Source organism: Arachis duranensis, chromosome 2 (assembly GCF_000817695.3).
Source record: "Arachis duranensis cultivar V14167 chromosome 2, aradu.V14167.gnm2.J7QH, whole genome shotgun sequence".
NCBI classification, from domain to species: Eukaryota; Viridiplantae; Streptophyta; class Magnoliopsida; order Fabales; family Fabaceae; genus Arachis; species Arachis duranensis.
Window position 1 is genome coordinate 60,262,632 of NC_029773.3, and position 13,648 is coordinate 60,276,279.

General features: G+C 35.7%; 1 protein-coding gene and 1 long non-coding RNA gene across 2 annotated transcripts; one reads left to right on the forward strand and one right to left on the reverse strand.

Annotated features, from left to right (window-relative positions):
- The first annotated feature begins 2,644 nt into the window (after nt 1-2,644).
- Nucleotides 2,645-3,262, forward strand: LOC107474527 (extensin-like). Its single transcript, XM_016094153.1, has one exon. The coding sequence runs from the start codon at nt 2,645-2,647 to the stop codon at nt 3,260-3,262; it is 618 nt and encodes a 205-aa protein (XP_015949639.1).
- A 5,871-nt stretch (nt 3,263-9,133) lies between these two features.
- LOC127744790 (uncharacterized) lies at nt 9,134-11,460 on the reverse strand. The gene is made up of 3 exons (XR_008005872.1): nt 11,338-11,460; nt 9,324-9,467; nt 9,134-9,225 (listed from the first exon to the last, which is right to left on the reverse strand). It is a non-coding gene; the product is annotated as an uncharacterized LOC127744790 (long non-coding RNA).
- Nucleotides 11,461-13,648: the final 2,188 nt, after the last annotated feature.

The following is a 13,648-nucleotide window of genomic DNA, read 5'->3' on the forward strand; positions in this document are numbered from 1 at the left end:
CCCTTATGAACTTTGGAAAGGCTACCCACCAAACTTAGATTACTTGCACATCTTTGGATGCAAATGTTTTGTTTTAAATAACAAAGAAAATTTGAGAAAATTTGAACCAAAGGCTTATGAGTGTTTGTTTGTAGGATATTCCAAAATTAGTAAAGCATATAGGGTTTATCATTAAGATGCTAGAATTATTGAAGAGTCCATACATGTCACATTTTGTGATACTAACTTGGTGCAAAGCATTTTGGAAGATTGTGATGCAGGAAATCAAGCTCAAAAGGAGGATGAAACTGCTCAAAATCATGGAAAAGAAAATTCTGGACAAGCTGAACCAGAAACTGTAAATACTGAAAATTCAAGAGACAATTCCATTTTGTCTCATGAATCTGAAGAAAATTCTGCAGCTAGCAGCGCCCTGAATCCCTTGGTGACTAAATCTGCCTCCAAGTCCACCAGACCTCGTGAGTGGAGATTCTTGAAGAATTATCCTAAGGAATTTGTCATTGGGGACGTCTCTCATGGAGTGCAAACAAGGTCTTCCACTAGAAAAGAAAATGAAGGATCCAACATAGCCCTTCTATCACAAATAGAGCCTTAAAACGTCAAGGAAGCACTTAGTGACCCTTCTTGGGTTAAAGCTATGGATGATGAGCTTCTTGAGTTTGATAAGAACAAAGTATGGATTTTAGTTCCAAGGCCTAGTGGAAAGAAAGTGACCGGCACCAAGTAGATATTTCGGAACAAGTTGGGAGAAGATGGTAGCATTGCAAGAAACAAGGTAAGACTAGTGGCACAAGGATATGACCAAGAAGAAGGAATAGACTTTGATGAATCCTTTGCCCCTGTTGCCCGAATGGAAGGCATAAGACTTCTCTTAGCTTATGCTGCATATTGTGGTTTTAAATTATACCAAATGGACGTGAAATGTGCATTCTTGAATGGAGTGATAGACAGAGAAGTGTATATGGAGCAGCCCCCTGGTTTTGAAAATAAAGAGCATTTTAATCATGTTTTTAAACTATCTAAAGCTCTCTATGGTTTAAGACAAGCTCCTAGAGCTTGGTATGAGAGACTTAGCTCTTTCCTTTTGAAAAATAATTTTCAAAGAGGCACCACTGACACAACTCTATTCATCAAGAACTCTAATGATTCTTTTATTCTAGTCCAAATATATGTTGATGACATTATTTTTGGATCAGCCAATAAATCCCTTTGTTCTGAATTTGGAAAACTCATGACAAGCGAATTTGACATGAGTAAGATGGGTGAACTTAATTTTTTCCTTGGGCTGCAAATTAAACAAACTGAAAAGGGTATTTTCATTCACCAAGAAAAGTATGCCAAGGAATTAGTTAAGAAATTTGGCCTTGAAAATGCCAAACCCATGGGAACTCCCATGCACCCTAATTCAAAATTAGATAAGGGAGAAACTGAGAAAGATGTTGATGAGACTAGGTATAGAGGAATGATTGGTTCTCTTATGTACTTAACTTCCTCTAGACCCGATATAGTGCAAAGTGTTGGATTGTGTTCTAGGTTCCAATCCAAACCAAAAGAGTCACATCTTTCGGCAGTTAAAAAGATCATTAGATATATTCATGGCACATCCAATTTTGGTCTTTGGTATCCTAAGATTGATGATTTTTCTGCAGTTGGTTATTGTGATGCAGATTTTGCTGGTGATAGAGTTGATAGAAGGAGCACTTCTGGTTTATGTTGCTTCCTTAGAAAGTCCTTAAATGTTTGGTCAAGTAAGAAGCAACCAACAGTGGCATTATCCACTGCAGAGGCTGAGTATATAGCTGCTTCTTCTTGTTGTTCTCAGCTTTTATGGTTAAAAACACAGCTTGCTGATTACAAATTAAATGCTGAAAATATTCTCTTATTTTGTGACAACATGAGTGCCATTAACATTTCTAAAAACCCAGTTTTGCACTCAAGAACTAAACATATTGAAGTAAAATTTTACTCAATAAGAGGACATGTTCAAAAAGGGGATATTAGTATTCAATTTGTTAAATCGGATGAGCAATTAGCAGATATTTTTACAAAACCATTAGCTGAGGATAGATTCTGCATGCTTAGGACTTGTCTAGGAATTCTAAGCTATGATTCTTTATTTGAAATATGCTGATGCACTTGCTGGAGCCTTTTGTCTCATAAACAGGTATGAGACAATTCTGGGCAGATGATGAACGCTTTCTTCAAGTCAGCGTGTTCTGTGCTTATTGCTAGTGAAAAATCAATCTGGGCCAACCTCAATTCAGATCTGAGTTATCCTATGTATTTCAAACCACATCTGGGCCCAATAAGAATGTTACAATTTTTTTGGTTGATGGGCTGTGTGTTTGTTTTTAAAATTTTCATTTAATGATCATAATCCAAAAAGATTTTTCAGTTTAACTCTTTAAAATTTAAATTTAATTCTTTTGTTTTATTTTAAAATCAAATAAAATATTTCTTCTATGAGGTCAGGTCTTTTCATGTCATTTCAAAAGGTGATGCAGTTGCATGGTTTTGGAAAACCACTTTTGGGTACGGTTACCAACACTCCCTCTCTTCCCTCCATAACTTCTCCTCAAACCCTTCGGTTTCTCCCCTCTCACTCCACTGTCTCTCTTCCATCAAAAGCCTCAATCTAACCAAAATGGGAAAGAAAGTCATTGCTAAAAGAGCACCGCGTGAGAAAATTCCTAAACTCCCAGGATATCCTAGACCATCAACTCGTTCTCAAGACCCCACCTTTACTCCTTCACCCTCTCCTCCTACCTCTCCTCCTTGCTCTGTTTCCATGGCGCGAACCAAGACCACTCCAAGATACCCTGCTCCTGCCAAACCGACGCCACCACCTAAGGCAACGCCATCCAAACCAAGTTCCTCAAAACCAAGTTCATCCAAGGGTAAGCGTCCTGCTGTTAAAGAACCTATTCCTGAGACAACAAAACCTAAGTCAAGGTCTATTCCTGCGCGTTCACAAAGAGGTAACCCTCATCATCCTCTCAAATCTGTTAGAGAACCAGACATTGATCCTTTTGCTCACAAATCACACTTCATGACATCTCACTCAGACTATAACCCCTATCGCTTCAAATCTGCCATGAACCATGACTTTTATGAAGGAGTTATTCAGTACCGTAAACTATGTCCCTCTTTTCTTGCTGATTTACCTGATTTGAAAAAGAAAGGTTTCCCTTTTGTTGATAATCTGGAATTTTATACTGGAATCACCTTTTCAAAATCAAAAAACCTGTTTATCCTCAGTTAGTCAAAGAATTTTATGTAAACATGACTTTTCATGAAGGAAGTGTGCATTCTTATGTTAAGGGCAGAGACATTATCTTGAATAATGAAACTATCAGTGACTCCTTGACGTATACTAATGTTGGGCCGTGTGCTTATACATCTGTGAAATGGGATGATGGTGTTGGTATCTCTTACCATGATGCTTTGTCTCACATTTGTGAACATGTTTCCTTAATTGATGGCATCACACCCACTTACAAAGCTCTCGGATATGAACGTGCTCAGTTGCACCGTATTGTCAACCACATTTTAATTCCTCAAAGTGGTTCATATCAAAGGGTTTCTTACACGGACACACTTATTTTGTATGCCCTAATCACTAAAACAGAAATATCTTTTGCCTATTTGATGGCTAAGTACATGTTTGATTCTGTTAGAAGTGTAAAAGACAAAGCACTACCTTATGACATGTTTTTAACTTGCATATTTGAAAATTTTGGTGTTGACTTGTCAAATGAGGCTTATGAAAACAGACATTCATACCTAAAAGGGGGTGGTTCAGTGAAACAGCAAAAAGGACCAACTCGATCTGAGAGAGTGGTTCTAGATGATGACGATGAAGAGTTCATTCCAGATGACTCTCCTCCTCCCTCCACTGAGGGTACTTCCATTTCAACTGGGAAGCAATCTGCTCTGCTGAATGTGGTTAAGGATGTTGCTCAAGAGTTTGTTTCACAATCAAATCACTTAATTGCCATGAGCAAGGAACAAAGGAAACTAGCAAACAAGCATGAGAACTTCCTGAAGAAATCAAGAGATAGGGTGGCTGTGCTCATGAACTTCATCGATAATCTTCATCATGATGAAGACATTACCACTGATGTTGAGGAGGAAGATGCTTCGGAGGGACACGGTTCTGATGCCTAGGATTTGTCTCATAAAAACTGCTGCTGCTGCTCTTTTTGTCTCATGAATTCTATTTAATTCACTACTATTGAACTGTTTTATTTTGGATGATTGTAATAACTCTAAATACTGCTGCACTGTTGATGGTTTAGTTAGGACTTTGAACTGTGATCTAACCTTTCTTGCAGGATTTGTTTTACTGTTTTTGTTGATCTTCCTAGTTGTCCACCCTTGATGACAAAAGGGGGAATAATAGTAGGATAAGCAATTTTTTGGCATTAATGCAGCTTTCTGTATTTCTTTTGAAGTTTTTGTCAATTTGCTGCACTAAAATTTGATTCTACATGCTGATTACTGATGCTGATGATATTAGCTTGATGATTGGGCTGATTATGTGATGTTGCTCATTTGATATTCCTTATACAAGATATAGTGTGCATAGCTCTTTACTGTGCTTTCCTTAAGTACAATGTGAAACAGGGACAAAGAGGAAAGCATAAATCCAGGGGGAGCTAATCTTGAAAAGGAAAGGGGGAGCAACACAAAAGCAATTGACAAAAATCAAAGGGAGTTTCTAAATTTCACACAAACTCAGTTCTTTTTTATTATTGCTTAAAATCATGTTTGTCATCAAGGGGGAGATTGTTGAGTTAAGATATTAACTAAAGTAATTAATGATGACAAACATTATTTTTGGGCAAAATAAATAATTAGTGTTAAATGTTAATAAGTATATGTTGCTAATAATTTATTTTGTGCTGCAGGCCAAAATCTGATTTACAGCCCAAATGGAATGGAAAATAAAACAAGGCTAATGGGTTAATGAAATAAACAAAGCCCAAAAAGGAATCAAAGCTAAGAAATCAAAACGGGCCAAGCTAATGTATACCCGATCCAAGTCTGCATCCATCAATTCAAGTTAATCCCACCAAGCTTCTCATACAAGATTGAAGCCTTCATTCCCTCTCACTTGCTTTTACCAAAGCAACGTTCCTCTCTATGTGGTCTAAGTCAAATCAGTTTCAGAAAAGAAAGAGAGAGAGCTTCTTCACTGAGCTAGAAACCAAAGAAGCAAGAAAGAGAGAGTTGAAGCTTGAAGCACAGAAGCTAAAATAGAAATTTCAAACCAAATCAAGCTTAAGAAAGGTAATCCATCTCATCTTGCATGCATCAGATCCTCATCCCTTCTTCCCAACTCTCTGCACTATTCGAAAATGGCATTCAAGGGAAAGTTGTTCTCTGCCTTATTCTGTTTCACATCTACGGTCTTAAACAAGACTTGGGGACCAAGTTGGTTTTCAAGGGTTCAGATCAAGTTGACCATTGGAAGATTTCTATGGTTGCTGTTTTATGGCTTTCGGCCAAGATGAGGAAGTCAGAAGGAGAGTTTCCATTCTGAGGATTATTGAGAAAAAGTAAATCTGTGGTTGGTGAAGCTCAAGGCTCAAGGTGTTGACCTTGGAAGAAGGTCCCAGCAACATGCAGGGAAAATAAAAGAAGACTTCTTGCTCATTCAGAACTGAGGAGAGAAAATTAGTGAATAGAGGTTTTGTTTTGAGAGAGCTCTTTGAAGAAGTTCAACTAACTGGATAGTGTAACCTAGTCAAAAGTGCATTCCGCCAGTATGAAGAACTGAATCAGAGGCTTGCCAATCTGGTTTTTTGCATAGCACAGAGGCTGTTGATGAAGTCAATCTCCTTCATATTTTACTGATTTTAATGTTCTTTTCTAAGTTTATCTTTCTGTAATTTCTTGCGAGAAAAGGCATTGTGAGAAAGCTCAAGTAAAAGCCATGAGTGGAAAAAGGCTGAGTGATACACTTGAGAGAAAAGCCTAGAGTTATTTTCTGATTTCTTTAGGTTGGTTAAGTGTCTTGTATCTTGTACCTGGTTGGTATCCCTTTCTTAGTTGGGTTAGCACTAAGAGTGAATAGTTAGGTGTTAGCATAGCCAATGTCAAGTTAGGTTAGAACTTGAGTGTGAAATTGGTGTATTTAATACTGTTAACTATAGTGAAATTCTTCCATATTTGTGGAGGAGACTGGATGTAGGTTGTATAGCACAAGGCAACCGAACCAGGATACATGCTTGTGTTAGCTTTTTCTTCTCTGCCATGCTCTGTTTTCTGATTTTCATGAGACAAAAATAAATTGTCTCATAAATTTCCGCTGCTAATTTCAAACAGAATCAGAATTGTAATTTTGTTTAAAAAGGGTCATAACAGCAACTTAAAAGGAAGGCATAGATTCAACCCCCCTTCTCTAAGCCTATCTCAACCTTCAGGTTGATTTTCATCTTTTGTCAAGTCATTAGAATTGCTGATGTGGCATCATTAGCAAAAAAAGATGGCTTAAACTCATTGTGGAGAGAGTTGGTATCAGCTTTTATATATTATTTATTTTTTAAAAAGACATAGGTTATTTATATTAGAGTTATACAAAACTGTATTTTCTTTTTCTTTTTTCATTTTTCGATTTGCATTAATGACTACGCTTTGTCTTTTCTTGCGGTTTTTTAAATTTAAGAAATTTTTGACAATTAGAATGAGAGATTGTTGAGTTAAGAAATTAACTAAATTAATTAGTAATGACAAACATTATTTTTGGGCAAAATAAATAATTAGTGTTGATTAATTATAATTACTTATTACTAATTATTTATTGTTGCAGGCCAAAATTCAATAGTCCAAATGGAATGAAAAGCTATCAGCAAGGATGTTGGGCTGAAAGTAAAATTAAGAGCCCAAAGAAAAGCAAAGAAAGAAGCCAAAGAAATCAAAACGGGCCAAGCATATCACTACACAATCCAAGCCCGATCTGATTTCAGAAAAGCAAATCCCTCTCTTTTTAAGACCAAAAGAAACGTTCACCTCTCGGAGTTGGTCAGAAAAGCTAGAAAGAGAGAAAGAGCTTCTTCCATAAGCTAATCACCAAAGAAGCAAGAGAGAGAATGATTAAGCTTGAAAGGCAGACGTCAAATCACCAAGTTCAAACCAAATCAAGCTTAGGTTAAAGGTAACCCATTTCCTCTTGAATGCATCAGATATTCTTCTCTTCTTTCCAACTCTCTGCTCTATCCGAAATGGGATACAAAGAAAAGCTAGTATCTGTTCTTCTCTGCTGTGTATCCACGGTCTTAAACATGACTTAGGGACCAAGTTGGTTTTTAAGGACTCAGATCAAGTTGACTATTGAAAGACTCATGTGCTTGCTGCTTTTTGGCTTTCGGTCAAGATGAAGAAGTCAGAAGCAAAGTTTCTAATCTGGGAATTAAGGAGAAAAAGTGAATCTGTGGGTTGGTGAAGCTCAAGGCTCAAGGTGTTGACCTTGGAAGAAGAACCAAGGAACATGCAAGGAGATAAAAGAAGCTTGCTGTTCATTCAGTAGGTAAGGAGAGACAACCAGAGTATTGAGGTTTTGTTCTGAGAAGTGTTCTTTGAGAAATTTCAACTAACTGGACAGTGTAACCTAATCAAATGTGCATTCTGCCAGTATGAAGAACTGAATCAGAGGCTTGCTAATCTAGTTTTCGCATAGCACAAAGGCTGTTGATGAAGTCAATCTCCTTCATGTTTTACTGATTGTAATGTGCTTTTCTATGTTTATCTTTCTGTAATTTCTTGTGAGAAAAGGCATTGTGAGAAAGCTCAAGTAAAAGCCATGAGTGGAAAAAGGCTGAGTGATACACTTGAGAGAAAAGCCTAGAGTTATTTTCTGATTTCTTTAGGTTGGTTAAGTGTCTTGTATCTTGTACCTGTTTGGTATCCATTTCTTAGTTGGGTTAGCACTAAAAGTGAATAGTTAGGTGTTAGCATAGCCATTGTCAAGTTAGGTTAGAACTTGAGTGTGAAATTGGTGTATGTAATACTTTTAACTATAGTGGAAATTCTCCAATTGTTGTGGAGGAGACTGGACGTAGGTTGCATAGCACAAGGCAACCGAACCAGGATATATGCTGGTGTTAGCTTTTCTCTTCTCTGCTGTGTTCTGTTTTTCTGATATTCATGAGACAAAAATAAATTGTCTCATAAATTTCTGCTGCTAAGTACAAACAGAATCAAATTTGAAAGTTTTGTTTAAAAAGGATTATAACAGCAACGAAAAGGAAGGCATAGATTCAATCCTCCATTCTCTAAGCCTACCACAACCTTCAGAGATTAAGAAATGAAGAGTAGTAAACGTGTATAAGTTGTAGAATTTAAATACTTGTAACTGAAATTTTTTATAATTATTATTATTATGACACTTTTAATGTATATTTATTGCATTTAATTAGTACTTGATATTTCAATTGAATAATAATAGATAAGAGTTTTTTGTTTAAAATTTTTTAAAATATTTTACTAAATAGTGATTGGTTGATTTTCATCTTTTGCCAAGTCATTAGAATTGCTGATGTGACATCATTAGCAAAAAAAGATGGCTTAAACTTATTGTGAAGAAAGTTGGAATCAACTTTTATATATTATAAATAGATAAATAGATAGATTGGGTAAAATATATTTTTTGTCTCTAAAATTTTTGAAAAGTTTTAAAAATATCTTTAAGTTTTATTTTATATCAATTTTGTCTCAAAAGTTTTCTATTTGTATCAAATATACTCCTAATAGCTAAATTTTCAAAAAGTTTAAGACCAATCCAACAATAATACATGACAACTATATCTAATTTGCTTGAGTTGAAGATTGTTTTTGTGAAATTCTTACTAGAAATTGATCCTAAGTTTTTTCAAAAATTAGCCGCCAAGGTATATTTGATGCAAATCGAAAACTTCTGCAACAAAATTGAAATAGAATAAAACTTAGGAATATTTTTAAAATTTTTATCAAATTTCAGAGATGAAAAATATACTTAATCCTAATAAATTTGTTAAGGACTTATTTGTCCAACATGCATATAAAAAAATTTATTGAAAATGATAGAGTGACTAATCTATCTACAGGGAGTAAATCTCACGGATTTCCAAAGTAATCAAAATTTATTGGACCAATTTTTGAAATTATGCCCATGTCCAGTGCATAATCCGGATAAGCTTTGTACTGAATTGCAGGATCAGTAAGACCGTTACCAATGGCAAATCCCTGTTCAAACAGTTAAAATAAGACAAGCAAGTATGCTTTCACTCAACCACAATTCTAGCACTGATAATTAGATTTGTTCACCATATAATGCAACATACCTTCAGGTTTATATGAATTCCTTCATTAGCTTGGTTTCCCTTGTGGACACGAGCTGCAAATGCAGGAATATACTGCCCAGCATATGATTCACCGGTAATAAAAAAGTCATTCTTTGCATATTGCGGATGCTCTTCAAAAAAGGCCTGGAGAAAAAATGATAAAACTATTTCAATGATAGTTTAGTCTTTCTAAATTATTGTTACTTTGTCTTCATGTGTCTATTGCTTGTACTACTACTATGTCCTATGATAAATAAAAAGCTTGCATCTATATTTGGGCTTGACAACAAGATTCTAAGCTGGTAATCACTATTAAGATACCTCTCCAATATTCATTTTACATATCTACTAAAATTCTTTCCCTTATGTTAACCTTGATGACTTTGGGTTTCTTCCAACATCAAAGCAGTGCTCAACTTTTGTGAAAGCAACCCAATGGTGGCCATCACTTCAGTGTTTGGGTGCACTTTTGTGATCACACTTTCAAATTTCAGCAACCATCATTCGATGAGAGTAGTGCATTGAGGCACTGTTATGTGTAGCTAGAATCTTGAAGTTAATAGCATTTAAAAGACCATAACCAGCGGCATTGGCAAGTCGAAGATGCATATTTCAGCATGAAGTATTAATATTAAAGCAAATTGAGTTGGCCATCCCTCAACTTGAAATGTGCTAAAGAACCCTAGAAACGGGGAAGAATGTGCATACACAATCTTGAGGAAGTCTAACTTCCAGTCAGCTATTTATTCCTTTCAGTCCCTAAGTCCTAACCAACTTTCCCCAAACGCATTACAATTTGTTGGTCCAGTACCTGAGCCCAACTCTATATCTCTTTCTAGTACACACTTGATCATAAAATGGGTTCCTGTGATCCTGTCACTACAACCCCCCACCCTCCCTCCCCTCCTTCCCCCTTGCTATCCTCCTCTTCTAGCTGCTCACAGCAATTGTCACAATCTAGTAGCCCAACCATTTCACCAAAACTCCACTGCGCAAGCTGAGGACTGCACATCAAAGTCTCTTTGTAAACCAGAAACATAAGATAGGAGGAACTAATACAGAAAGACTGAAGGAAACAAGACTGAATCAGTGTTGTTCAGCTCCCATTCAAGTGTGTATATATAAGAATGATACAAGGTAGCAAGAGGAAAAGACATCCTCCCAACAAAGCGAAAAACAAAAGATTAGTGACCTCTCAACATGTTTGAGAGGAAAAAAACTTGTTTAACTAAAAATCTACCGTTAAAGGTGCGCACTTTACTTAAATACTCCAGATAGTGACTATCTATTATGCACTGAAGAAAGAAAGATAGACAATGATAGTAAATTCTAGATTTCTGTCTCTGTCCCAACTCTAGAGTATAGCAAACAATTCCGAGTATTCCCTCAGCATTCTCCCACTTCCCTAATATCCTGCTCTCTAACCCAAAACAGAATAACATGAATCATGCAGCATCCCCACTAACTTTGTCACCTGGCAAGTTAGTTGCAATCATTTTTCCAGCCTCAACTCTTTCTTTTGGGACCCTGACTACGCCTATGCCTAGTATAAACTAGCGGGTGAGGCGTAATTTTACCAGTTGTAACTTTTGAACTGACAGGGGTAACATCCCTATTCACTACTGTCACTCACTTTAGAAGGGGCAGGGGCAATACAAATAGAGTGGATACTATAACCTCGGAATAAAGTAAAACATATAAGCCTTAAGAGATTGAGCTGTACCAAGACATAAGAATATCGTTATTTGTACCATTCGAATCGAAACAAGGTATACTGACCTTTTCATTTCTACTTCTCATAAGACACTATTCTGGAAACACTATTGAACACAGCTTCTAATACTCTCTTATTGGTGAATCTTAGCCAGTTACTCAAATCAAATTCAGCACAATAACAACAAATACCATTGATGAAAAGTAGTTTAGAGATACAATTGGAAACCCAAATTTTCAGTAATGAAGACATTATATTGAAAAACTAGTAACTAATAATAATTAGTGCAAACACAAGTACCTGTATAAAGTCATATAGATCATTGCTAACTCCCTCTTCATCATGGCGAATGTCACGTGAATCAGTACTGTAACTAAAGCCGGTTCCAGTTGGTTGGTCCACATACAAAAGATTTGCAGCCTACAAGATGACCAGAAAAATTTCAACACCCATAGATAATTCCTTCAATTCAATTTTGATGCTTTTGAAAATTGACAGCCCATAGCAAAACATCTAGCTGTAAATATTTGCCACACAAATAGCCTGACCCCATATTCAGCAAACCATTCTCTGATTTCATAAATGGTTATCACTAGACTTCCAAAACATGGCAAAAGGTAATTCACATGCTAACTCAGTGTCTACACAGCAATTCACGCTCGTGTCTAAGTGATATGTCTTGTTTAGGCCATTAGTTTGTTGTGGAATATCCCAAAGTAATGGATTGTCTAATGATACTCCTCTCAAGTACGTTTATATTAGAAATGTTACTTGCTTCAAGTGTGAGGATTATCCTCGAAATATTTGCATAACCCCCATTTAGAGCTTTAAATCCATTAGCGCCCTCATTTATATTTTTCATTGTTTAAAACAAAAGAGTGGGGTAGGGGGAGCCGAGTGCAAAGCAGCTTGCGTTACACAAGGTTTGGGAGAGGGCCACACTAGATGAGTATAATATGTAGTGTAACTTAAATACAAGCATCAAAGGCTGATTTCATTGCTTGGACTAGTGACTTTGAGGTAACCCAAAGACATTTAAACCATTGTTTCAAGGCTCCCATCTATCTTATTGTTTAAAAAAGAGTAAACCATCAAAATCATTCCTGATTTTTGAAGACGCGTCACTTTTGATAACGACAAAAATGTCCTCAAAACATTTTGGATTAGGAAACAAATGTGAATAATGATTTAAATTGGGGTAATAATAAAACCAGTGAATACGAATCCCTTTTGTTTTACCTCAAATTAGTCATTTATCCACTAATACAAATAAGAGCATTAGGAATTGGGATCCTTCTTATATAATTTTATACCGGATAACATTGCGGCTTATAGCAGCCATAATGGAATAGATATAAATATTTATAATAAAATCTAATAATCTATTAATATATTCCCATCAAAACAAGAATAAAATATAAAAGGCATAATTCATAAACATATATTGTCAAGGCATCAAAAGCAATAAACATAATATAAACCATAAAACTTAAACTTAAATATAGAGTATATGACTAAGAATCTAAGATAAACTAAAATCTAAGGATGCGTTTTCATTTTCTATTTTTATTTTCAGTGTTTTTTATTTTTTGAATTTTGTGAAGGAAAAAGTAAAAACAATAAATCCAAAAAACAGAAAACACAGAAAATGAAAACGCACCCTAATAATCATTTCCTCGTCGTCACCCTAAATGGTAATCATTATCATTCACGTCTTTCTCTAGTGGGGCATATTCCTTTTTCTCTTCTATTGAATCCTCAAATTTAACATTAATTTTCCCTCCTTAGCCTTAGAAGCTTTGGCAGCTGCTGCACTTGTTCCCTAGTATTTTGCTCTAGCCTCTCCATGTCCTATGCACACTTCCCAATTTAGACCATCATAACCATCACCTTCAAAAACAAATGTTTCCTGCTCTATCGTCGTCATCATCATCCTCCATCTCTCCAACTAGGCACTCATTATGCTCATCAATATCATTTAGTGAAACAGGGTCAATTTCATCTCTATTTTAACAGACTGAGTTTATGCTTCACGCTAGATTATGTTCATGACTTCATGGCATTTTGCCTTTTGGTGCCTTGACATTATGTGCATTGAATCATCCTAAGATATATATGCGATTGAAACAAAACTCCAAAAACATAGATAAATAATAGTAACGTTGAAGTACAACAAATTGTGTGTTTAGCTCGGTTTTACCGTTTGGGAAGCTCAGTATTATTTTCTTGTAGATTTTACTAAACTATAGCTTTGAGTTGCAAACAGAAGCTCAAAAATGCTATAAGACTTATTTTAAGCTTTAATGTTATTATTATTTTTTTTTAACACATAGGTATCCTCCTATTTGGCTCTTCCTACACCGGTGAATCAATCCGCAAGATTCGAAGCTGGTAAGACTTAATGAGTTGATATACAAGAAAAGACGAAGTTGACCCGCAAATTGAGTCGGTAAAGTGCAGTACCTTGCAGCATGGGAATGTTCAATGGAATAGTGAAAACAAGCCATGTGGGCGTAGGGATGGCAAATATAAAATTATTTTATAAGTATATTTATTTATACGAGGATATATTAATAAAAATAATTATTTTAAAATTACATTTCTAAAAAAA